Source organism: Acomys russatus, chromosome 5 (genome assembly GCF_903995435.1).
Source record: "Acomys russatus chromosome 5, mAcoRus1.1, whole genome shotgun sequence".
In the NCBI taxonomy this organism is placed as follows: Eukaryota; Metazoa; Chordata; class Mammalia; order Rodentia; family Muridae; genus Acomys; species Acomys russatus.
The window spans coordinates 72606476-72632784 of NC_067141.1; the positions used below are offsets into that span (position 1 = coordinate 72606476).

General features: G+C 48.0%; 1 protein-coding gene across 1 annotated transcript in view; it reads left to right on the forward strand.

The window, feature by feature from the left end:
* Positions 1 to 26309, forward strand: part of Rbm20 (RNA binding motif protein 20) — a 204606-nt gene that overhangs the window by 132452 nt on the left and 45845 nt on the right. The window contains exons 5-8 of the mRNA XM_051146964.1: positions 21168 to 22260; positions 23619 to 23680; positions 25372 to 25463; positions 26049 to 26146. Of these exons, the coding sequence (XP_051002921.1) occupies positions 21168 to 22260; positions 23619 to 23680; positions 25372 to 25463; positions 26049 to 26146 (1345 nt within the window). The remainder of the gene's footprint in view (positions 1 to 21167; positions 22261 to 23618; positions 23681 to 25371; positions 25464 to 26048; positions 26147 to 26309) is intronic.

Here is a 26309-nt window from a genome sequence, read left to right on the forward strand (position 1 = left end):
TGGTTCCAGGGACTTTCCCCTGAAAACTCTTCCTAATGCAGATGGCGGGCAGAGGCGCTTGTTGCTCCCTGCCCAGGAAGACAGCAGTGTGAAGTGCTTTTCAGTGAAAACCTTCCACCAAGGAAGTTGGGGACAGGTGAAATGTGAGATCACTAGTGCTGAGTCTCATGCTAAGTCAGAGAGGGACCCGAGTCCTGAGCAGAGACGCAGAGACCTGGCCAGATCTCATAGGTCAGGACCTATGACTGGTGTCCTTAGGTATCTGGGCCAGAGTTAGCATTTGAGAGCCAAGCCAGCCTGGGGTAGCCCATGAACTGTGACTAAATTAGAAAGAGGTGTCCCCAGGCTACCCTTGGAGCTCAAGGGTGGGCGGTGGGCAGTGCAAGGGTGGAAGGGCCTGGTTTGGGGGAGGGGCTCTGGCGTACAGCTGGATACAAGCTGTGCAGATGCACGAGGCTGGCTTCTGCTTCATTTTGTGAGCCTCAGAAGTATCATCGGGTGGATTCAACCCATCCCTGGCAGCAGGGGTGAGCCCACGTTGTCGACACCCCAGGGGTGGCAAAGATGGAAAGCTATCTTCATCACTCCCCCACCCCCAAGGGTCTAAGAAAATGAGGAGAGCTCAGTCAACACCCATCATGTATAAACTCTTTGGGAGATTTGGATCTAAAATTCTGCTGCCCACTTTGGGAAGGGAGATTATAATGGATGCGGGATCCCATGTCTGAGCATAAGACCAACTGGAGCGACTGCCTGATCTTACCTGGCATTGCACTAGGTTTTAATTTCACAAATCACTCGGAGGTATAATTTGGCTTGATGGCTTAAATGTGAGATTTTTAAAAGAGAAATTAAAATTGGCAAGAGTAAGTGGTTCCTGGAAAGAACAGCAGGTTTACACGTAATTAAGCCCTAGAGAAGGGTAAAGCCGTCCTCTGAGTGGAGTGTAGGGTCTTAGTAGGGTCTTCCCAAAGACAGGTTTCAGGGGCTTTGCCCGGTGGGTTGTGCCTTCTGCAAGGAGGGTTCAGAGGTTTCAGCCTGAGTGCACGGTTTATACTTGGATTCCCCTGGTCTCTGTACAGCAACGTCACCTACCACCGCTGCCTAGCGAAGAATCCATTTTTCCTGCTGCAAGTCATTGAGTTCCTAGTGTACCACTAGAAGTAAGCTCACCATACCCGGTCCTGCAGACCTTAGCAGGAACGTCCAGACAGCGCAGGTCCTTGTGAGCAGCTTTAGGGCCGAGTTGTCATCTGCGGATCTAGAATAGAATAGAAAAAGCAGTGAAAGAGAAGAAAAACCATCACAGACCGCAACAGTAACAGTAAGAGAAAAGTGGCATGTGAACCAGGCCAGGAAGCTTTGGAATTTTCTTTAAAAAATGCAGGGCAGGATTAGCCTGAGACTGCTCCTTCAGACGCAGTCTCAGGAGACCTCTGCATACAGCTGGCCTGGGTGTTGATATGTGAAGAGGCTGAGAACATGTGGCATAAACATAGCCTCATATTGTTTGCCGTTTACACTCCGCATGTGTAATGCGGTAGGAATGGCTCTCAGCGGCATGTGACTCTCCTTGCGGACGGTAGGCAGTGCTTGGGACGCTCTTTCTCTTTCGCTGGTTCGCTTGCTCCTGTCCCACCCGCCCCCTCTGCTGCCCCTGCCCAGACTCCCGAGAGTTTAAGCGGGTGGAGGCTTGCCGTGATTGGCACGCAGAGAGCTGGTAGAATGTTGTTGGGATTTTCTGGGGAGGTACATGTGCGACACCCAAAATGACTGCCAGCTTCAGTGGCCGCAGATCAGCCCTTCATGCCAGGTGCCCTGGTCTGTTTCTGAAAGGTAAGGTCGCATGACATCACTTTACCTTTACCCCCAACCCGAGGGAGACCGCAACGGGGTTTGTTTTATCTTCTAGTACAGGCGGCGCTTCGGACCATGTTGCTGGCGCTCAGCGTTTGTGCATGAGTATGCGATTTGTTGGTATCTCCACCCTGTATGGTTTAGAAGAATTTTAATAAATTATTCCCAAGGGCAGTTTAACATGTGACCTAAAACAGCACCTCATGATCCCAGTGAAATCAGCAATCCTGATGTCAGTAAGTCTAGATGTAGCTACAAGAATCAGATTGCGTTCTCATCAAATCTGAGAGACTGAAAGCGGCCACGTTCAGAACCCCGAAACCCTAGGAACGCTGGGGAATCTCATCAGATCGAGGAGCCTGGGGCTTACGGGTGGCGTTTTCCAGCGACGGGATATGAACATTCCAGTGTTTAAAATGTTCGAGGGATGTGAGTGCAGACTGAGACCCATTCTGATTCGGGAGGGGAGTACCATGGTAACAGTTAGAAGCGAGGGGAAATTTCGCCAAGAGGCACTCGTCTTAACAGTTGTTTTTAAGCACCCCTGAAGTTGGCCCTAATAGGAATTTTAGCAACCCTCAAGGAGGGTTAAGTTTTTTAAGCAAAACTGTATTAAAAGTCTCCAAATAGACAGGTAGGCGCCTGAACGCCGGCATGAGGCTCCAGGACGTATTTGGACGCCGGTGTGATGATCTGTTAGGCTACAGCACAATCAGCCATGACTCAACCGGATTTTTTAACTGGTGTATTAAAAGTAGATTCAACACCCCAGTGAAGGAGCACTGACCGCTTCAGAGTGTGCAACAGCAAGTCCACACTCATAAAACAGCATGAACAACGTATCTTGTGTCATGGTTTATTTTTTGAAACTTAAAAAAAAAAAAATTATTTAGCTTCACTATTTGTTTCTGTCTTAAACACATTAGAACCAGGTTTTCTCCTTCCACCTTTTTATTCCCACCCCACTTTTTGCAAAGATATCAGAAAGCGGAAGAGGGCAAGCTGATATTTTCACACACTCGTCCCTCCCACCCCCATAAATGCCCCCCTTCCCCCCACCCCCATGCACACACCAACAGCTGTTGTGTATGGTTTTGTGGAATCTGATATTTTGAACGAAATGACTTCCTTACTTTCCCTAGTAATATAATAATCAATTTCGCCATAGACGGCTGTGTACATGTCAAGCGTGGGCTGCTCCTAATTAGCAATGCCTGGGGTGGAAAGCGGAGAGCTGGAGGCAGCTTCACGGGAAAACCAGCCTTCAGGTTTACCCTGGATGGGCGCAGCCAAGGCAGGGCTTCAGTCTGCTTGGATCTTAGACCACAGGTTTAGTTTGCACTGTTCTGAGAAAACATTGTGACTGACGTGTGTAAATATAACAGAGATGGGCCTGTTCCTCTACCCGTTGCTACTTGGCTTTGTCCATTTTATGTACACTGGTATTTTGCCTGAATTTCTGAGAGACTGGATCCACGGAAACTGGGGTTACAGATAGTTGTGGGGAGCCATGTGGATACTGGGAATTGAACTCGGGTTCTCTGGAAGAACAACCGATGTTCTTAACCGCTGAGCCATCTCCCCACTTTGCTTTGTATCTGACCTCCATAGTAACTTTCACAGGGCCTTGGCTCTGTCTAATAAGAGAGAGGCTGTTACCAGAAGTGACCCAAGTTTAATATTCTGAGCCTTGGAAGGCGCCTGGTGTGTGTGTGTGTGTGTGTGTGTGTGTGTGTGTGTGTGTGTGTATGTGTAAGGTACCACAAATGCCCCGTTCACTTTGGGAAACATACAAGTTACAGGCCTTATTACTTGGGTTCCAACCTTAGGTTCCCACTGGGTCTAAGGACGTAAAGGAAATAAGCTGGTTCCTGCCACTCACCCTGTACCTCACAGTGAGCAGCCTGTAGCGCTGAGCGCTGCGCTCTCCATCCCTAGAGACAGCCGTGGAGTGAGTCACTTGTTTCTAATCTGCCCTGTGCCCTGTTGGCAACTGAGAGTTTGGAAGATTCTAGAATGTGGAAGATGTCTTTAGAGAACTTCTAATTCAGCCTTTCCTTCATGGTGGCTCCTTGGCAGCTATGAATAGCCCCCTCCTGGGCCTCAGGGTAGTAAGCATCTTTGGAAGTGAGACCCAATTGCCAGTACTTTAAAGAGTCCGTGATTCCAAAAGTGCCATGAAGTTTCAGACCTTAAGGTGTGACAACTTTAGGAGAACCCTCTTTGAAAATTTTTATATATTTAAAAATTACTACTACTACTACTACTATTTGGAAAAGCCTCACTGTATAGCTCAGGCTAAGCCTAGAGTTCTGAATTTAGCCTAGACCATCCTCAAATTCATGATCCTGCTTCAGGCACCTGAGAGCTGCAATCACAGACCTTTTCCATCCTGCCTGGACCGTTTGCTTGGTTGTTCAGATTAGGCCATCTAGGATGCATATGAAATCGGACTTTAAAATATATACATAATATTTATGGTGTTTGCCTAACGAGAGCGGTCTCGTGTTAAAATATATACATAATGTTTACAGTGTTCTCCTAAAGAGAAGGCTCTCTTGTTAAAATATATACATAATACTTATGCTGTTGGCCTAAAGAGAAGGCTCTCTTGGCACACAGCGAATGGACTCTGGTTTTCTCCTGCAGCAAAGGCTGATCCCGCAGTGCTGAGGCGGCTGTGTGACGGAATCCCTTCAGGTTTTCTGAACCTTGAATGTTCTTATCCTAGAAGCCAGAGGTCGACAACATAACTGAGTCTCACAAAAGGAGGTTTTAGAAGATTAATTGCCTGTGACCCCTGAGATTACCATTGCCGTGTCTGAAGTTTGTAGGAAGAACCCCCTCGAGGTGTGCTCCGTGCATAGTAGGTGGAAACAGCTCGTTAAAGACAGACGGGCGACTGACTTCCCCAGCCTCCCCATGTTCTTAGGACTAAAAAGCATTTCTTGAAATAGTCCAGCTCGGTGTCCTCTGGTGTCCATCAGCGTCACCTGGATGGGCTAGGCATGCTGATTTCCAGGCCCGCCTGAGGTCTCCTGAGTCAGCAGCCAGGCGTACAGAACCAAGCGCCCAGCGTCTGGGGTCTAAGTTCTCCTGGTCTCTGCAGAGTTTGAGGGTCACTGCTGTCGTGTCCCCTTGTCCCTTTACAGCCACACAAGGGGGGGAGGGGAGGGGAAAGGTGTTTTTTTCTTTCCTGAAGCTCTGCGGAACTAAGGAGACCGTAGGGACCAGCACCCAAGATCTCTCTGCCCTGACATCATTCCCAGGGTCATCCTAACGTTTCCTCACGTCATCAATAACAGCCTTAAGAAGAGAACATCCTAAACCAGGAGGTATAGACAGGCAGAAAGACAGACAGACAGGCGACAGACATCGAATGTCCCGTCCGACCCTCTCAGGGTGTAGGTGATCAAGATCTCCCGCAGCAAGAATGACCCAGTAAGATGAAGAGTTATCAGGCAGGCGTGGCGGGTGGCGCACACCTTGAATCGAAGGCCTTAGGAGGCAGAGGCAGGCGGATCTCTGTGATTTCAAGGCCAGCCTGTCGTACAGAGCAAGTTCCAGGACAGCCAGGACTATGTAGAGAGACCCTGCCTCAAAAAAACAAAACAAAAAGTAAGTGGTTTTTAGTGCCACAGCAGCGCCCTTTCTAAAGCTGCCCCACCTCTTCAGTTTCATACAGGGTTCCTACTTAGTCCCCAGCTTTAAGCACATCAGTTAAAGTTTCCAGGCTGGGTAGTTCTAGAAAAAGATCAGCTAGCTTGAGAACGTTCAAATTACTCTAAAGACTTTCTTTTACTTTAAAATGGGTTGAAAATTCATTCACACAGAAAGTTCCAGCAGCGTCTACAGCTGAAAAGAGAGCTCAAAGACCACGGGGACCCTTCCTGTGCGCACGGTTTATTTCCGCATCGTGTAGATCGCACACGTCCCCTCAGATCACAGAATGCTCTGAGTGGCATTTTCTTCAGATTTAGTTAAAAGGAAAAAATGTGACAACAAATCCGTTAGTTGAATATTTTAGATTTTTATCCTCGATGCGGTTGGTGGTATTTACATAATTTTGACAGGGTTCAAAGACTGAATCTAATCTGAATTCTCTTCAGAGACTCATCTTTCAGGGCGTTATATCAACACACATGAGCTATTTAGCTAGAAAAACAAATTGAGGGCACGAATCACACCTGTCGTCCACATGCACACATGGAACAGTAGGTCCATGGGCGAGAATGCTAATCATTCCGCGCTCCTGTCGCCAGGTGGTGTGACACGGAATGCGTCATGGTGTGTCTGCTTTCAAATGATCGTGGGGTAGTGGGAAGGCAGACAACTGATGTAGTGCTCAGTTGTGTGAGAGGGTGGTGGAGGGGTGGAGAGTGGCAGGGCCTTCTGGAGCACACTCGGTGAGGAAGAGAGAAGGGTGTTCTGGACCAGGTGTCTGTGGGCGTTCATTGCTTCTCAGGTGACAGTGGTCCAGACAGATGACTAGAATACACAAAAGCATGGACACCTCTGTGCACACTGGAGCAGCATTGCCCAGAAACCCTGACGTTTCATTCATATTTATATATAAACACGGACATCTTGGCTTCTTAGGGAACTGTGCGCTGGAGCTTTACAGCATAGAGCCAAGCAGCTTGTTTTCTTCTCAGGAATCTCAGCTGCCTTCCAGGAAAGTGTCTCAGCCGAGATCACCGTATCTCGTGTTTGTGAGAAAATGGGAAAATGTCTCCTGGTCCTGGAGGTCAACCCAGTTAGATTTTAATCATCATAAAACAAGTGAAAAACTGCCTATCAGAGAAACCAATTCCAGCCCTGCATGGGTCCAAGATTTCACCCTGAAAGCCCCGAAAGGGCTGGATGTGTCTTCCTGGAGGAGAGGATTACATAAGGAGACACTTGGGCATTTAACTCGCTTATTCTTCTGATAGAGCTAAGGGAACCGCTCCTGTGTGGAGATGCTTGTCCTAGATAACAGGGGCAAAGAAAATGTAATTATTTCATATAACCTGGCTGCCACACGGTCATCTGGACCAAGCCTTGTACACACGTTACGGTGGTTTCTTTCAAAGTATTCCCAGGATCCTAGCAGCAGCTAGTTTGTGAGAGTGACAGTGATTGTTACAATGGTTGTACAGCCACAGGGCGCCTGCACAGCGCTTTGATCCCTAGGCAGGGTGTACAGCAGTAGGAAGGGCGGGCATCACTGTCCGTGTGTGACAGATGAGGAAATTGAACCTCACAGTTGTTGGATTTCAAAGGTGGAAGGGACCTCACAGGCCCTTTCCTTTCATCCAGCTTCCTCGTTAAAAACACAAGCCCTGAGCCCCAGGGAAGCAGGCTGACCCACAGACCCATGCGGAGTAAATCTTGGTCTTAGGACTAGGCCGGGGCCTTCTGATAGTTCTTACTAATTTTCACTCCAGCATGGCTGCCTGAAAGAAACTTAGGAGTGTGTGTGCGTGCGTGTGTGTGTTTTGTGAAACAGTCTTTTTGTTTTTTTGTTTTTCAAGACAGGGTTTCTCTGTGTAGCCTTGGCTGTCCAGGACTCACTTTGTAGACCAAGATGGCCTTGAACTCACAGAGATCCTCCTGCCTCTGCCTCCCAAGTACTGAGATTAAAGGCGTGCGCCACCACTGCCCGACTTGTGGAGCAGTCTTGTTGAAACTAGTCCTACACACATATAGAAAAACATTCATGTTTATATTTTTATACGTAGACAGATTCACACAGACTGACAGACATACAAACCACCCGTAGTTGTCTCTGGAGAGAAGAGGGTGGGACTGACTGGGCAGAGCCATGAGGAGACAGATGTCAATATGTAATGGAGAATTAGACAGGGTCTCAGTATGTAGCCCAGGCTGGCCTCAAATGCTCCATCTTTTAGACCAGCCTCTTACGTGCTGTGATAACAGGTGTGTGCGGCTTTGTTCACCTATAGCTCCCTGACTAAAAATGACTAAAATAGCATCATTTGTTCATTTGGGGGCAGAATCAACATTGAGTTTATTAGCCCCCCCCCCTCGTTTTGGGTTTTCAAGACAGGATTTTTTTGTGTAGCCCTGGCTATCCTGGAGCTTGTTATGTAGACCAGGCTGACCTTGAACTCAGAGAGATCCAACCTGCCTCTGCCTTTCAAGTACTGGTATTAAAGGCATGTGCCACTACCACCCAGCTTACTTTTATGTTTTAAAAATTCACCACAAAATGCATATGAAGTAAATATTTTTCTAATACAATAATTTTAAATTATAAACCAGTCATAGCAGCACACGCCTTTAACCCTAGTACTTGGGAGGCAGAGGTAGGAGAATCTCTGTGAGTTCTAGGCCAGCTTGGTTTACAGAGTGAGCTCTAGGACAAGCAGGACCACATCGAGAGACCTTGTTTCAAAAAACAAAACAGCAACAACAAGAAGTTTTTATTTTTTACTTTTTTACTTTTTTTTTTTAAGGATAGCTTCTCCCTATGTAGCACTTGCTGGCCTGGAACTTACTTTATAGGCCAGGCTGGCTTCAAACTGACAGAGATCCACCTGCCTCTGCTTCCTGAGTGCCGGGGTTAAAAGCATGTACCACCACACCTGGTTCATAATTTTATCAAATGAAACATATTTTAAAAGAAAGAAAGATGAGTGTCTGGGGGCTGCAGCTCAGTGGCAGACATACGTTTTCCACATGTCTCCAGCACTGCAAAACAGATAAATCCTTAAAAAAGAGAATGACCGGGTATGGGGAGAAGGAAAAAGAAAAAGGAAATCTAGTATATTATTCTTAGTGGTGACAGTGGCCTGAATTCTCTTGTGCTCCCAGGTGTGTCCAAACCTTCCAAACCATTGCAATGCCAGGATAGGTAGGAATGTGCAGATGACAGCACTACATCTATCGCGCCCTCAGAAGTCTGTCCTGTGTGGTACGCGGAGTGTGTGCTGCTTTCTCCGCGTGGGTGGCGTTATCATTTCTCCTGTGCACATGCAGAGTTCTGCTTGCTCTGAGAGGACAGACAGTCCCCACCCCTGTCAGTTAGAAAACCACTAGGCCCCCTGTGTGAGACTTGCACACTGCCTGATAAGAACGGTGCAGAGCCCAGGAGAGTAAAGAGCTGGAGGGTGACATCAAAGCCATGGAGGGAGGAGGCAGGGCCGAAAAATACAGTTTTAGAAGCTCCCTTTAGTGACTCTGTCGGTAGAGAGAATATCGGCCTTTAGTCCCTTATTCCGTAGATGACCTCAAGTGGTTCACCATCTCTTTCCTGCTCTTGTTGTTCTTGCTTAGTTGTTGTTGTTGTTGTTTTTTAAGAGACAAAGTCTTACTATATAGCCCAGGCTATCCTCAAACTGTCAATCCTCCTGCCTCAGCCTCATGGGTGCTGGACAAGAAGCGCACACCACCCCTCCTGACCTATAGCCTTCATAGTATATCCTGGAAATAGTCACATTTGACTTCACTACTCATATGGTTCTTGTGGGGATCGCATCATATGTGTGTGCGTGCATATGTGTGCATGCGTGTGTGTGTGTGTGTGCATGTGTGTGTGTGTGTTGGGGGTAGCGACTCTCACTAACCTACCAAGTAAAAAGCGCAGAACAGAAGAGAAAAGGCAGGATTATTATCGATGCTGTGAGTCAGCCCGAGAGCTGTCATGCAATATGAATCATCCTATGGTAATGTTGTGGCAAAGGCCCAGACTCGGGTTAGCAACATTGACCCGGTAATCTTGAAATTAGTCACAGAGGCCCAGCCAGTGGTGCCCCAGCAGTGCCATTGTTTGTGAAGAGAGTGTGCAGCGGGCTAGTGCTGGTGACTGGCTGTGTCCCGCCCTCACCACCACAGCAGCCCTGGGGTTCCGGCCCTGGCTTTGCTATCCGGGCGTAGGACTGGGTTGACTCGCGTTATTTCATCGACCTCCTTGCTTTTCGCTTTCTTCCCTTTGTCAAGCAAGTGAGTTGTGACCACAAGATAATCTCCCAAGCTCCTTCTTGCTCTTCGAATCTGTGGTATTTAGCTAGAACTTTGAACTTGCAGCCTGCACAGCACCAGGTTGTCATTATGGGCATCTTTGTAAGCTGCCATTTTGGGACCTCCCTCTGTGCTGCATAGCCGGATCTGATTTCCAAGAGCACTACAGCAAAGTTAATTTCCCCTTTTGATTAACATGCGGTTATTTCATTGCTTTACGGCAGCTTACATGTGGCCTTTCACTCACTGTAGACAACAGCATTGACCCAACATCGTGCACTTAACCTTTCCACCCCCTAGCCTCTCTTTATATTTGGAACCTTTGGGGTCCGCTTTCTCATTCTCCTTAAAATATATAATCGGTAAATTGTGAATTACAGAGTTGTAGAAAAATAGGGGGTGTTCCATATATTTTTATGGTGTTTTCACCTGGGGGTCATGTTGAGCTTCTCTGTACCCTTCTAAAATTTGCATCTGTACAGTCAAAGGGAACTATGGAGTTGAAAACTGAAGGCATAGAAGATACTTGGCTTCCAGGAGACAGCAGAGGCCTGAGCCCCTGTGCTGCAAATTGGATTTGGCCCTTCTGTAACAGTGTGTCCACAGTGGACAGAGCCCTCCTGTCCACCCTCGCTCTTCTCACCTGGACTGTATTTTGTATCTTAGCTCAGTCATGAGAGAGAGGGGGGGGGGGAGAGGGAGAGAGGGAGGGAGAGGGAGAAGGAGAGAGGGAGAGAAGAGAGAAACGCACTTGTTACATAGTCTGGAAAAGTGGACTGGGTTGAACTTGGTGTGGATCTAAACTCCTGAGCTGGTTCTTGAGAAGCTGCATTCTTATTGTGAACAGAATTGGCTTTGCTGGTTGGCTTGGCTGCTGGTTAGCTTGGCTGCTGGTTAGCTAGCCATCAGTAGGGAGGAGCCTGTGGTTGAGCTGTAACGGGTCGTAGCACCAAGCTTCAGCTGAGCCCAGCAAATCTAACGTTGTCTGGTTCGGTTAGCCCAACCGCTGTTGCCACTATCTCTGCAGCTTGAGCCCCACCCTGCTCTGCTCTTTCCTCTCTGGAAGTTGTCCACCCCTTGCCTTCTGTTGCTCGTCTCTTCACATTTACATCTCTACGTTCCTAGCTTCCTTCTCTGTCTGTAAGGAAGACTCATCTTTGTTGGCAGAGCTCCCGTGCTGCCTGTACTGAGGGTGACAAAGATAAGGATAATATTAGCAGTGATAACGCAATGGCAGAAATAATAATAGCAGTGGTCACTTGCTGTGTGGTAGGAACTGTGCTAAATTCATCAAGCATCCATCCACTCTCAGATCAAGTCTGTAGCTTGGTTACATCCCTCTTCTTTTTAATGGTGAGGACCCCGGGCCTTAGAGAAGCTGAGTATTGGCCCAGAGACACTAGCTTATGAGAGGTCAAACTGGAGTTTATACCCAGGATGGTACCAACTCTCAAACCTGTCTCTGGGAAAAGCCCCTCCTCCCCAGTTGTGATGTGATCATGTCAGTGTGATTGGCACTTCATTGATGACTGGACCAGTGAGTTGACTCATTTTTACCTTGACTCTTAGGGGCAATGAGGGTATCCAAAGGTGTGATACTCCTGTGCAGAGGACTGTTTTCCTAAGAGAAAGGTGTTCCTGTTCACATAGGAAATGTCCTTCCCAACAACAGTCTACAGGATGCTACAACTATGTGGGGCCTGGAAGTTTCCAAAGCACCTAGACAACACTCAACTTTGTGGTGGTCCTTAAATGGGAAGAGTGTAGTTTTTTTTTTTTTTTTTTTTTAACAAATGGGTACACTGTTTGGAGGCCAAAGCAAAAGCATCACTGAAAATTTGGGGGTAGTCTGGTCTCCATAGCCAAGCAGAGCTAATGATGAGACCCTGTCTCTAACTGACGACATAAACAGGTACACTGAGGTGCAGGGAGGTAAAGGTTTTCCTTTCTCACTGTCATAGAGCTGATGAGAGACAGGTTGAGACTAAGACCCATGGTACCTGGTCTCTCCCCAACTCATACAGGACAGTCCATGACCACATAGGCACCCACTATGGCTGCCCATCACCACCTCGGTGAGCAGAGGACAGAGTCCTTTGGTGAAGATCTTCCCTCCTAGAAGAATATGTTATATATACTTTTTAAAAAATCACTGTAACAAAAATATTTTAGAAAAAAAATTTAGTTAATTAATTAATTAGCTAAGTAATCTTTGTTGGAGGGGTACATCTGCCATGGGGTACACATGTGGAGGTCGGAAGACAGTTTATGGGAGTTGTCACATCCTCCCATCACATAGGCCCCAGGGATCAAACTCAGGTAGTCAGGCTTGGTGGCAATGGTCTTCATCTGTGAGCTAGCTCTCTAGCCTTAGGAGACAGTTGGAAGGGTTTATAAAGGATTTAAAACAGTTTAAAGATTTATTTCAGTTTGCAGCTTTAGCAGCTTCCAGCCATGCTGACTCATGCTGTTGTTTTTGGGCCTGAGGTGAGGCCAAGCATCATGGTAGTGACAGCGTGCTGAGGCAGAACTATTTCTTTATGGTGGCTGGAAACAGTCAGATTCGAATGGAGACATGTCCCCAGTGACTCCTTCCTTCAGCCAGACACTGTCTCCCAACAACCCCCTTAGCTGTGAGCTGAGCCAATGGATCAGTTGATGAGTTTAGCACCCTCGCAAACCAATTGCCGGCCTCCAAACAGTGCCACCAGCAGGGACCAAACCAACACGAGTTCCCTTGGGGCCCATCTGAGTCCTAGGAAGGGATAGCAAATGCCTCAGGCAAAGCCAGCCCACAGTCCTGCAAAAATGTTACCTGTTGAAGGTATTGGTGTCGCAGTCCTCAGGAACTGTGCCAGACCACAGACCCGCTTCTGCTGCTCATAGGGAGCATCTGTGTGACCAGAACTGGGTCCCCAACACTGTAGAAGAGAACCCCAGACCACACTCCACCTTGGGGGGGGTGGGCCTGTCCTTCCAAACCCCATTTTCACCCTGGCTCTGTGACTGTGCTGTGCTCTCATCTACAGGATGGAGGAGTCTTCTGTTTTCAGAACCTTCTAGAAATAGGTCTTTGACTGGTAGATACTCATACCCAGGTTATTGTCCAGGGTCCCCTGCAGTGACTTCCTAGCTCTGACAACTAGTCCTGTACTTGGTGCCTTCCACAGAAGAGACGGGTGGGATCTTGAGAGCTCTGAGTCAGTGAGGGCCTTGCAGAGGAGCAGAAGGGAGTTTAAATGCAGATTATTTAAGCAGGTGGCCTTCTTTTAGCATTGCTGTTGTTGAGGTAGGGGCTTGCTGTGTAGCCAAGCCTGGCTCTGATTCACTTGTCTTAAGTCATCCAAGTTCTGGGGTCACAGGGTGTGTCGCCACATCCAGTCTGTAACATGAATGGCTTGTGGTTTTATTTTTATATATGTGTATGGTGTGTGTGTGTGTGTGTGTGTGTGTGTGTGTGTGTGTGTGTGGTGTTTACACGTAGAGACCAGAAGACAGTATAGGATCCTGGTGGTTGAGTTACAGGCAATGTTGAGCTGCCTGCCTTTGGTACTGGGAACTGAGCTCTGCAGTTCTTTGCAAAAGGAACAAACACTCTGAAGTGCTGAGCCATCTCTCCAGACCAACATTCTTATTTTTGTTAAACAAACTAAGGAACATCACTAGAAGAGAGTAGAGTAAAGCCAGGCAGAGTGGCCTCAGGGGACTCCCTGGAATCTGCCATTGCCGCCTTTGTCCCATCTCCAAGCTGCTGCCCTCTTGGCTGGCTTTTTTCTTAATCAGCCTCACCTTAAGTGATGGCTTAACAGCTAGCTTAGCAACTGGGCATGATGGTGAGTCTCTGTCCTGACAGCACCAGCAAAATATCAGCAAGTGTCCATGCAATCGTTGTGACCAGGGCAATGTAAGGTGTGATCACCCCTGCCTGAGACACCGCCTGGACACTATGACTTCCATCACAGATAAGAAAATCAATCGTAAGGGCCGAAATGTTAAGCAACACCCCCCTAATCTCACATCTTCTAACAGGCAGATGGAAACCGGGGTCCCTGGACACATACTTGCCACACACCACTGATGTATCTCCACACTTGTTACTGGTCTAACAAAGTCTTTGTTCAGACTTAGGGGGAAGGCCTTGAGTTACTCTTTTCTTTCATCCGTTAAATTCCTTGCAAAGTGCAGTGTGACCCTGTCTTGTCTTGAGCTTGCTCCGTCAGAGCACATCATGGCCTTCCCTGGCCTTCAGACAGTCTCTCCCTCTCCACTCTTGTGCCTCCACACCTGGAAGCTATACACAGCTCCCAGCAGATGCCCCATCCACATGGCCTAAAAGAGCAACGTTCCGAGGGCAAATCTGGCCCTTTGACCGAAAGACTGTTTCAGAGCCGCGTCCCACGTGTGTCGTTGACATTCTCCCTTTGAGGCAGGATGGAGATTCCCAGCATCCCAATCCATGCCCTGCTCTCATATTTGCATTTCGGGACAGGGTCTCTGTAGCCCTGGTTACTGTAGAAAAGCTATGTAGATCAGGCTGGCCTCAAACTTTCAGTGATCTCCCACACGTGCCTTCTTGATCCTAGGTTATGGGCATGTGTCACTACAACTGGGTGCACCCCATTTCTTCTGGTCAAAGGCTGCTATATCATTGCATCTTGCTTGGGACAATCAGCGAGGGCAACAGCCACGCTCTCCTGACGGGAGCATTAGGTTGGAATGAAGCCTCTAGCGGCAGCTTTTCTTCCATAGCTCTGAGCCGTCCAGCATTATAAGGCTAGCTAGTTTGCCTTTATGTAATATTTCAGTTTGAAAACTCTTCAGGGAAACACTACTTTAATTATTAAAACAACAACAACAACAATAACAACAGACTACTAGAGTTTTAAATCTAATTTAACACTGTAGATTCTTTGTAGCAATTAATGGCTCAGAGATACAACCCCAGGCTGGGGGCAATGGAGCCATCCCAAGCCTCCTGGTAAATCAGAACCTACACAGCCAGCTTCTTCTGTGAGTCGGGCAGGGCATCTAGCAGGCACTGTCATTTTGGATCACTGAACTGTTGTTTTCCCACCCTGCCCGGACTCCACATCTGCTGCATGGCTACAAACAGCACAGCTGCACGAGGTGTAGGTGAGAAGATGTGCACAGAATCCTGCACCACCTACTTTATAGACAGGGGTATCCTTGTAGTGAGTCACTGCCTCTGGAGAGTGTGGGAGAAAGACCAGCTAGCTGGGCGTGGTGGCAGAGGCAGGCAGATCTCTGTGAGTTCAAGGCCAGCCTGGTCTACACCATGAGCTCTGGGACAGTCAGGACTATGTAGAGAAGCCCTGTTTCAGAAGAACAGAAGGAAGGAAGGAAGGAAGGAAGGAAGGAAGGAAGGAAGGATGGGGGAGGGAGGGAGGGAGGCAGGGAGGGCGAGCGAGCATCCTTTATTTTCCCAGCTTAGTAGGCACCTTGCAAGTGCTGCATGTGGAAAGTGCTCAGTGCCCTCTGAGTGAAGGGGTGAATGATGAATCAGTGTGGGTGAGCACAATCACCCAAGAGTGAGGTGGATAGCCTTTGGGCTTAGTGACGCTCTCCCAAGCCAAGGAAATTCTCCCAGGCATGGGAAGCAGAGTCAGATGACCGTAGTTTTTCACTGAGGTTTTACGGGCAGCCACCTATGTGGCTGGGACAAGTTAACTTCTCTGTGTGGAATGAGGGACTGAATGATTCCTAAAAGGCTGCATCTCTACACTTTCTGTTTGCCACTGGTCCAAGGAGTAAATACGCGGACTTCTGAGAGTCCTTTGGGGACCTTGGTTTGGTGCTTATGCGACCTTAGCTTCCCAGGCTCTCAGACTGTCCTCTCAGGTTGTCTTTGCTACGCAGGCTCCTAGCAGGATCACTTCCTGCCCACAACACCCAGGTAATCCCCAGGCCCACCTCAGCTCGCTACACAGAAACACCCTTCCCTTAGTATCTGTGTGCCTTGGGAAAACTGTTTCCCCTTCCTCCTGCTGCTGCAAGAAATCACCACAACTTGATCCCGTGTGGCAACTTAGTTTTATTCTCCTACACTTTTAGAAGTCAGATTCTAAGATCAGTCTCAGTTGGCCTGTAGTCACAGTGTCAGCAAGGATGCTTCTGCTGCTCCCCTGCCCCTCCCCTGCCCCTCCCCTGCCCCTGCCCTGCCCCTGCCCCTGCCCAGGCTCTTCAGGAACGGCCTTCCTCTTTCCCTTTTGAATCTCTGGAGGATGCCTATACTGTCTAGGCTCACGGTCTCTTCTCGCACTTCCAAAGACATCAGTGTCCCACCTTCTCTCTCTCTCTGATACCTGTTTCCATCTTCTCTCTCGCCCTCCCATCCTCATCACACGGAGCACAGCTTGGCAATGTCAAGGCGATCTTCTCTCAGCTCAGGTCCCTTATTTAATCAGCACTGTAAAGTCCTCTTTACCATGCAAGGTGATGCTCATAGGCAGTGCTGTGGATGGGTGTTTTGCACATATGTATGTCTATGTGCACCTCTGTGCAGTATCACAGAGGCCAGAAGAAGTCACTGACACTTCTGGAACTGGAGTTACATGTAGTTGTGAGCTGCCATGTTGGTGCTGGGAATTGAGCCTCTGTCCTCTGGAAGAGCAGCCAGTGCCCCTAACCACTGAGCCGCATCTCCAGCTTCTACCTATTCAACCTAGACTTAGAAGTGTACTGAAACTCCTACGCTGTGGTGAGTGGCAGGACCCAGCGCTCAGCAGCAAATCCCACTTACTAGCCTTGTACTAGAGGCTCCATTTTGAAGTGCCAAGGCACTATATTCACATAAAGTGTATTCTAAAAAAAAAAGTGTCCATGTCTCCCAGCCACCAGGTTCTGATAAGCCACAGCCATTATCTTCTTCGTTATTTTGTTCCTGGCAGTTGCCACAGCCAGCCAAGTGTGAAGACGGCAAACACAAGAATCTCCAAGACTCAATTTATTTATTTATTTATTTATGAGCTTGATTTTTTTACACAAGTGAGGAAAAGTAACACAGGCATCTTCATCTGGCTCTGAAGCATGTTTGTGTTTGGATTGGAGTGTGGGCGTGCCTCGTGCTGTGGGGGCCTTCGTCAAACAGCAGTAAAACCTTGAAATAGACACTCCAGGAACACAGTACATCTTAATATCTTCCTTCTGTCCCCCTTTCTCCTCCTTCTCTCCTTCCCCTTCTCTTCCTTTTTCCCCTTCCCCCTCCCTCCCTCCTTCCCCTTTCATTTTTTTCTTCCTTCCTTCCTTCCCTTCCTCCCTCTCTTTCTTCCATTTTTCTTCTTTCTTTTAAGACAGAAGACTCATATACCCAATCTATCTTCAAACTCAAGTCAGTATTCAACACTAGCCTGGAGTCATCTGATCCTTCTATGTCCTTCAAGTGCTAGGGTTACAGGGGTGTGGAGGAATTTTAATCCAATAACATGGCTGCTCTGATGAACCAGAGGAAGATCTGACAGAATGAACCAGAGATAGGATGCGCCCAGCTCTCAGGAGAACAGCACAGGAAAGAGAGGCTACTTAAGAGTAGCAACACACGGAGAGAAAAGTGAGTAGTAGGGTAATGTGTGGTGTGTGTGGCAGTTTTACCGTGACCGTTTTAAAAACTGCGACCGTTTTATAGACACAGGTTGCAGAAAGAATGAACCAGATAGAAGGAGCCAGAAGACTAGAGCAGATTGCCAAAGCTAGTATAAGGCCAAGCAGAGCAATTCAGTGAGAGGCTGAGATGCCAGATTGAATCAGTGAGTTTGGAGAGGAGTTTGAGCCAGAACAGCTGAGCTGAACCAGCCAGCCAGAGTTCAGAAAGAGCTAGAAGAGGTGAGTTTATTCCGCATTAGGTCTCAGGGGCTGAAAACAATCTAGGCCTAGGTTAGCAGATGGAGGATGGACAGTTATAGAAGCTTCCAGACCTACCTAGGTCTAGGGTTAGTTAGGAAAAAGAAGGAAATGCTCTGGGCTCAGCCCAAGTCATGTGTTTGCACAGCTTGGGTATGGCTTTCATCTCATCATCTGAAGAAATAAAAACAACAGTTACATCAGGAAAGTAAAAGTTACTTTTACACCAGTAATACCACCTAACCTGGTGGTTACTCTAAGCATTTTAGGGCCTTTTTTTTTCTTCAATAGACTAATTAGTCTTTTTCTCATCTAAGATTTTAGGTTAAAAGGGATGATCTATGTGGATAATTTGTATGAAATCACTTCTGTGTACAGTTGAATAAAGCTGGGGACAGTAAGAAATTTCAAGATAAAGCAGAAGCTGGGAAGAGAAACTGGTTCTTGTGCCAGATCCGAATGGTGAGGTTCTGAGGCTCTGGTCTGGTGGTGTGCCGGGTCTGAGCAGCTAGGTTCTGTGGTCATACCCATGTCTGACCTGCAGACATGCTGCAGGGCTGGCTCCCTTGTTGGGAGGTGACACTTCCTCATGTAAACTTTCAACACCCAAGAAGAAAATTTTCTACCCGGAACTCACTGCAGAAGCCAGATGCCTGTCATCCCAGCACTCAGGAAGGCACAGGCAGCTGGATCTCTGTGAGTTCAAGGCCAGCTTGGTCTACAAAGAGAGTTCCAGGACAGCCAGGGATACACAGAGAAACCCTGTCTCGGGAACAAACAAACATAAAATAAAATAAAAATAAAAATAAAATAAAATAAAAAAGAATTTGCTGCAGCCCAGAATCCAAGTTTAAAAAACACACAGCTGATTTCTCCAGGAAAAACAAAACCAACTTTGTGTTCCTTTGGTCAAGGAAACCCCACCTCGTTAGCACCTTGTTAGAAAGGACAGTCTGTGAGGTGTACAAGCCTAGGGGAGCAGGTTTGGAGGAAGCTGAACCAGCCTTCTAAAGCTCTGCCACCTAATAGTACATAAGTCATAATCCTCCATCAGACAGGACCGCCCCCTCCTTTCACTCTGTTGCTGCCGTGATTGGTGCTGTGCCACACAAGGGCTCAGGAAGCTTGGATGCCACCAGCACGACTCCCCAGAGTGCAAAAGGTCCACCGTACCGTTAGCAGATTCTGCAAGCCTCAGAGCCCAGCACGCCGGCTAACTGGGTGTCTCTTGAAGACTTGCAGAAAGTTTTTGACTCTTCACACAAAATAGAAAGAACTAAGTCATTCTTATCTGGTTTGGCAGTGTGTTTTATTCTTGTACTTAAATGTGGGTGTGCCTCATGTTCTGGGCTCTCTCTTCAAACAAAACAAGCGAACAGACCAGGAGTATGTATGCAGAGAGGGGCTGGGAGGCTCGCCCTGTAACTGCTGGTTGGGGTTCCAGCCCCACAGGCTCATCCATCTTTCCTCAATGGCAGTGGGTGTTCAGAACTCTAGGTTCTTGCTTTACAAAATTGAAATGCGAATTACCTAGCCTGTGTGACCCTTGACCTGTGTGACCCTTGACCTGTGTGAGACTTGAGGATCCAACAAGCTCACACCGATCCCAGGAGCACCTCTGGAGTAAATGCTAGTAGACGCTCCTATCCTCCTTCAGGCCTCCTTGCTACTTCCTCCCAGACAAACCTAAGCATGAGCTTCCTTTCCTCAAAGGCGCCCCAGAGAGGGAGCTGTGGTGTGTCACACCCTTGTTTGTCTCCCTTTTTCTTCCTACCCCAACCCACCCCAGCCTCTCTGCCTCTCCCTGCCTTCCTCCCTGCCTCCCTGCTTCACCATCTTTGAGCTTTTACTGCACAGTGCCCATGACAGTGGAGACTGAAGTGCCCCAGCTGTGCGTTCTCAGCTTTCCCTTTATAAGCAGACTGGTCATGCAGCCTGCCTGGTCCGTCAATCCAGCCTCATCCAGGTGCCCCAGAATTCCATTTCACCAGCATCCCAAACATTTTTCTTGGTTGGGCCCACTTCCCACAAGGGCAACTTAAGACCCAGAAAATACACGTTAGCCAAAAGCCTCAGCTGTGGAAACTACGTATAGCAGATTCTCCGGGAAAGCCCATCCCGTTTATAGACAGTCCATTCTTGGTTTGTCCAGAAACACAATAGCCAACTGACACAGGTCACAAGAAAGGCATGTGGCAGGGGAATCCTTCCATTTCTCATAAGTTTCTTTGAAAACTGACCAACACTTACTACTACAAATTTAGTTCTTTTTTGCCCCCCTCATTTATACGGGTTTTTTTTTTTTTTTTTGGTTGTTGCATATATTATTTACACGTAAAAGCCGTCCTGTTATTTTTGGATCTGAAACTAGGGCTAGGATGAAAATATGTGTCATAAATATATACACAGTTCATTCTGTGCATACTTTTCAAGCCAAGGAGCATATGGGATTTCTCATGTCATTAAAGTGATGGAGTGGGGACTTAGCAATACTATGACGGTCTTAATCTTATGTATGGCACCAGGGTACAATCTCCACAAATATTTTATTATTATTATTATTGTTGTTGTTGTTGTTGTTATTGTTATTATTATTATTAGGCAGGCACATGCATGTATCATAGCATACATGTGGAAGTCAGAGGACAACTTGTGAAAGTCAGTTCTCTTCTTCTCCATGTGGGGGCTGGGGCTGAAACTCAGGTTGTCAGATTTAGCGGCAGATCCTTCTACCCACTAAGGCCTCTCACTGGCCCTGGGCACAACTTTCTGAATGTCTTAAGTGTTACAATAATGATGTATACATTTAAACAATAATAAAAAAAATGGATACTTAAGTTTTGTTACATAGATTTATCGTAATTTACTCAACTGAAGATCCATCTCCCTGTTAGCGGATTTTTACAATTTTCTGCTGTTAAATAATGTCTTAGGGGCATTTTTCAACTATCAAGTTTTGCCTTAGGCGATATTTTCACAGATTAATTATTGAGTCAAAGACTGTGGCGGCATTCGCCATGTATTCCAGCCACTTTATCAAAGGCACGTGAGTGTGGGCTGCAGTTCACTTCACGTCATTTTCTTTGTTTTGCTCTTCTGGGACAGGATTTCACTATGCAGCCCCAACTGGCCTGGGGCTTGCTATATAAATCAGATTAACCTCAAAATAGAGGTATCCTTCAATTCTTCTATCCTGCAGATTTGAGCCACCACACACAGTTGACATTGTGTCGTGGATCTGTGTTTTTAATTTTGGAGGCTTTGCTAGGCAAATATTCTTTTGTATTGGTTGCTTCTAGTTATGAGGGAGATTGAACATTTCCTATATGGTCTTTTCTATTGGACATTTCCTAATATGTGAGCACTGGTGTGTAGGCCACATGCAGCAGGATCTTGTTTACATGGGAAAGGGGCCACTGCTGTGTAAATGCAGCCCCTTGAGCTCACTGAAAACCAGCAATGCATGTGGACCTCTTGTCTCCCTGCAGTGCTGCCAAGCTCCTGGACAAGAGTCCCTTCTCAGTCAGTACCCAGAACCCTCTGCTCCCTTCTCCAGCCAGCCTCCAGCTGGCCCAGCTGCAGGCCCAGCTCACCCTCCATCGGCTGAAGCTGGCACAGACGGCGGTCACCAACAACACTGCAGCTGCCACGGTCCTGAATCAAGTCCTCTCCAAAGTGGCCATGTCCCAGCCCCTCTTCAACCAGCTGAGGCATCCATCTGTGCTCAGCACCCCACATGGCCCTGCTGGGGTTTCCCAGCATGCTGCCCCCATACCCAGTGCTCGGTTTCCCTCGAATGCAATTGCCTTTTCACCTCCAAGCCAAACACGAGGCCCGGGACCTTCTGCGAGCATCCCCAGCCAGCCCCCCAGTGCTGTGGTAGTACATCCCTTCAGTGGGGTGATGTCTCAGACCCCTGCCCAGCCAGCAGTCATCCTGGGCATTGGGAAGGCTGGGCCTACACCAGCTACTGCAGGGTTCTATGAATATGGCAAAGCCAACCCTGGCCAGGCCTATGGCTCCGAAACGGAGGGCCAGCCAGGCTTCTTGCCAGCCTCGGCCTCAGCCACTGCATCAGGCAGTGTGACCTATGAAGGGCACTATGGCCACACAGGGCAGGATGGACAAGCTGCCTTCCCTAAAGACTTCTATGGACCCAGTGCCCAAGGGTCACATGTGGTAGGTGGATTTCCAGCTGACCAGGCTGGGGGCATGAAAGGGGAAGTTGGTGGGCTGTTACAAGGCACCAACAGCCAGTGGGAGAGCCCCCCTGGATTCTCTGGCCAAAACAAGCCCGATATTACAACAGGCCCCAGTTTGTGGGCTTCACCCACCAGCCAGCCCTATGAGCTATATGACCCCGAGGAGCCTACCTCAGACAGGACCCCTCCTGCCTTTGGAGTTCGGCTTAACAACAGCAAGCAGGGGTTCAACTGCTCCCGGCGGCGGGCCAAGGAGGACCAGGCTGTGCTGTCCATGAGGCCCTTGCAGGCTCACGAACTGAATGACTTCCACGGTGTGGCTCCCCTCCACCTGCCACATATCTGCAGCATCTGTGACAAGAAAGTGTTTGACTTGAAGGTGAGTTCCTCAAGAAAGGCTGGGGCCCAACTATGGACTCTAGGTGCTTCTAAGAGAGGAGTCCTTCTGGGTCTTAGGGCACCAAACTTGTCATCAGTGCCCTTTATGAAAAGCATAGGTTGTAGAACCCAAAGGAACTTCAAAATTGTGTCAGGGCCCTTCCCTTGCTTTAAAGTAGGTGGGAGATTTCTTCTCCTAGAGATGAAAGGGCAGCAGCCTCCTGCTTCCCTTTGGGGATTTTTCTCCTTTGGACATTCTAGAAGCCACAGTTCCTTCAATATATATGTTGTACTGAGTTTGAAAGGCAGAAAAGTGGAATTCTGGGTCAAGCAAGGACAAAAGATCAATTTTTAGAATAGACCTAGACAAACCATTAAAGAGGACTCCAAAATGTGCCGTGTGGAGGGTGAGACGTCTCCCAAGCCTCCCCAGGGCAGTGCTTTGCTTTGCGTTGCTGAGAATAAGAACCCACACAGCAGAATGCTTGCTCTAAGGTGTACTGATAAATGCAGTGAAATATTTCAAAGCCTCAGTAAAGCATATGTAACAGCCAACACACGTTAAATTCTTTTCTCTGCCCATTGTAATTGTATGAGGTGGATACTGCATTTGCTTTTTGTTCTTGCTTTATTGTGTTTTGAGATGGGAGGCTCGTTTTATTGCTGGCTGATCTTAGGCTCATTATATAGCTGAGGCTAGCCTCTGCCTTCCTGGATGCTGGCCCCAATAAGGTAGATGCTATCATTGCCAGACCACCTAGCCAGAGAGCGACAAAGAGGAGATTCAGTCTCAGGGGGCCTCTCTGAGCCTGCTGTCATGCCAGCCCTCTCCCACCCTATCCTGTCCCAGAGTATAATACAGTTCCTCCTCAGCGGCAGCCGAGTACACAGTGTCTTTCACTGCTGCTCAGGTCACGTCACCAGGTATGACTTGACTGAGACACACCTTGCCGCACGGTGAGGGCAGTGATGCTGGGAGATGCTGGAGGTCACAGAGTCTTTTCTGAGGCTTCATGACTCACCATGGACCAGAAAGAAGCGGGTGGAGTTTCTCTGTGCAGAGGAAGAGTGTGAGGCCATAGGTAGGTCAGGGGTGTATAGAGAGGAGACAAGGGAATCGGACTTCCAGTCTGGGTGACCATCTAAGTTGGATACAGGGTAGGCACCTAAGGGGTTGACAAGAGAGACTGGTGTTTAGGTAGCAGCACCTAGAATGGGGAGGCACAGGGAGAGAGATGCAGATTAGGTGTCCTTGCTGGTTCAGCCTTGGTGTTCCCTCTGCCTGGCAGGGAACCGCCTTAACCCTCTGCCTCCCCGTGGACCCAGTGCTCTGCTCCTTTCTCTCATCTTCTGTTTTAGGACTGGGAGCTGCATGTGAAAGGGAAGCTGCACGCCCAGAAATGCCTGCTCTTCTCTGAAAGGTAAGAGCTGTCTGTGTGCATAGTCCCGTGGACATCCTCAGCAAGTGAGCATGCTGGTGGGGGGAGCAGGGTGAGGTGCTGGGCTGGGCACAGGGAAACAGCAGGGAACCAAGCAGAGGAAGAAGTTTCTGCCACCTGGAAACTTCCATTTAGTGAAAACGCATGAGCTCATACTCCTGGTGCAAATGCTAACCAGAAGGCAAAACAGGGAGGGGTGGGAGGGGTAGGAGGGGTGTGCGTATGTACACATGGCTCTTGGGCAGATTGCACTGCAAACGGAACATCTAGGTGATACCTCACTGAGGACGCCTCAGGAGAGCTGGCCGTGTGAGGGAAGGTCATTCCCACCAGACCAAGCTGGATTCGGAGGTTTGAAGGCCGTGTGGCTGTTGTGGACCTGAGGTGCAGGGTAATATCAAGTCTGACCAGCACAGGAAGAGAGAGAGAGAGACAGAGACAGAGACAGAGACAGAGACAGAGACAGAGACAGACAGAGAGACAGAGAGAGACAGAGACAGAGAGAGACAGACAGACACACAGAGACAGAGACAGAGAGGTGGGGCGCGCAGGGTTGGGGAGCAGGGAAGTTCTGAGTCCTAGGTCTGATCCCTGGGCTGCTGTGAAGGCTCCTGTTGTTGTTGTTGTTGGTCTGAGTGTGATTGGAGCTGGAGGGGGCTTAAAGGAAGGAGTGACACACACAGGATTCTCAGACAAGGTGCTGGTTGCCATGCTGAGAATGGCTCCTGGCTCACCTTAGAGATCAGTGGGAAGAGGCTAGCTAAAAAGTGACAGCAAATAGGAGGAAACGATAAACAAAATGGGGACTGCTCGCTCAGTACAATGTTATTTAGTGTTAAAAAGGAAATTCTGACACATAACTTTGAGCTGTAAAATTCCACTCTGGTGAGGTATTGCGGAGGCTAAACAAACAGGCTGGAGTTGGTGGGGGAGCAGAAAGTAGCTGTTTCCTGGGCACAGTTTCAGTTTTATAAGGGTTCTGTGGCTGGCTATGGCCCAATGGCTGTACAGCAGCTTGGCTGCATTTAGTGCCACAGAACTGTGCCCTGAAATGTGGCTAAGAAAGTACCTTTCATGTCATAGTATGTTACCACAATTAAAAGAATTTTTACAAAGGCATTTCTTTTCTTTATTGTGGTAAAGCCCATTATTTTACCCATCTTATAGCTTACAGCTAAGCAGCATTTAGCACATCCACAATTGTGCCAGTCTCACTACCATACACCCATCCCTCCCTGCCGTAATCCACTGGGGTTACCAATCTGATCTGCTGCAGGTTTGTGTCTCATAGACATTTCAGGTAAATGGAATCCTATAGTATATGGCCTCTCATTGCTGGCTTTTAAAACTTACTGTGTTTAGGATGCTCATCTACATCATAGTACATAAGTAATATGTTATTTATTATTATATTAAAATATTAAAATATTAAATATATTAAAAGCACATTCAGCATACCCACTCACATTTTGATGGACACATGAGTCATTTCCACGTTCCGCCATGGTGATGGCAGCTGCTGAGAGCAGCCACACATGAGTTTTTATTTCAGCATGTATTTTTTTGAACTTTCGGGTATAGGAGCAGAAATTTGGGGGGTCATATAGTCATTTTTTGTTTGTTTGTTTGACTTCCTGCAGAAACAACTGATTGTTTCTCTCATTCTGCTTTAGCGCTGGCCTCCGGTGTATACTTGCTTCGGCAGAGGGGACACTGTGTGCCTCCTCAAATAGCACAGCTGTTTATAACCCCACTGGAAATGAGGGTGAGTGGAAGAGGCTCTCACGCAGCAGCTTGCGGCAGAATCAGTAGTCCTTGGGGTTATATTCTACCGCTGAGACCCAGGTCTTCCCTGATACGAGCTTCCTGCGCATGTGCAGGCAGGCAGATGTCCCCCCCTGCCCCCCCCCCCCGACCCCCAAGTACTGACAATGCTCTCAGGGATATTTCAGACCCTCATTTGTGCCAGTTACAGTGAGCCTGGGCTTGTATCATGCCAAACACCAACAAATATAGCGAGAGAAAATGTACAGTGTTCTCTTCCCGTATGCGTATGAAACATGAGTACGTACGTGCGTGCGTGCGTGCGTGCATGCGTGCATGCGTGCATCTGCCTCCCGCACACTGAGATTATAAGCAAATTCTACCATGCTTGCTATTTCATGTGAGTTCTAGGGATCGAACTCAGGTCCTCAGCCCTGAAGCCGAGCATCAACCAACCCAGCCTTTGCCCCAGTCATGAATTTTGAAAGTCAAGTTTGTGGCTAGTTTTTAAAAAAAATCTGTCTGTCTGTCTGTCTGTCTGTCTATCTATCTATCATCTTTTAATTTGGTGTCACTCATCATTCAGATTATGCCTCGAGTCTTGGAACACCGTACGCAGCCATTCCAACAAGGGTTTTTGCTCAGTCAAATCCCACGTTTCCTTCAGCTTCCTCTGGGACAAATGTGAGTATGAAAGCTTTTTTCTCTTGCTTTCCTCATCATCCTCAAAATGTTCACATCATCAGCCACATCTAGCCAGAGAGATGCAGAGGCTGAGATGAAGCTGGGTCTTTATGTCGTTCAAAAAGCATCCGTAGCCAGAGGCCGGGAGGTGTGTAATCCATCC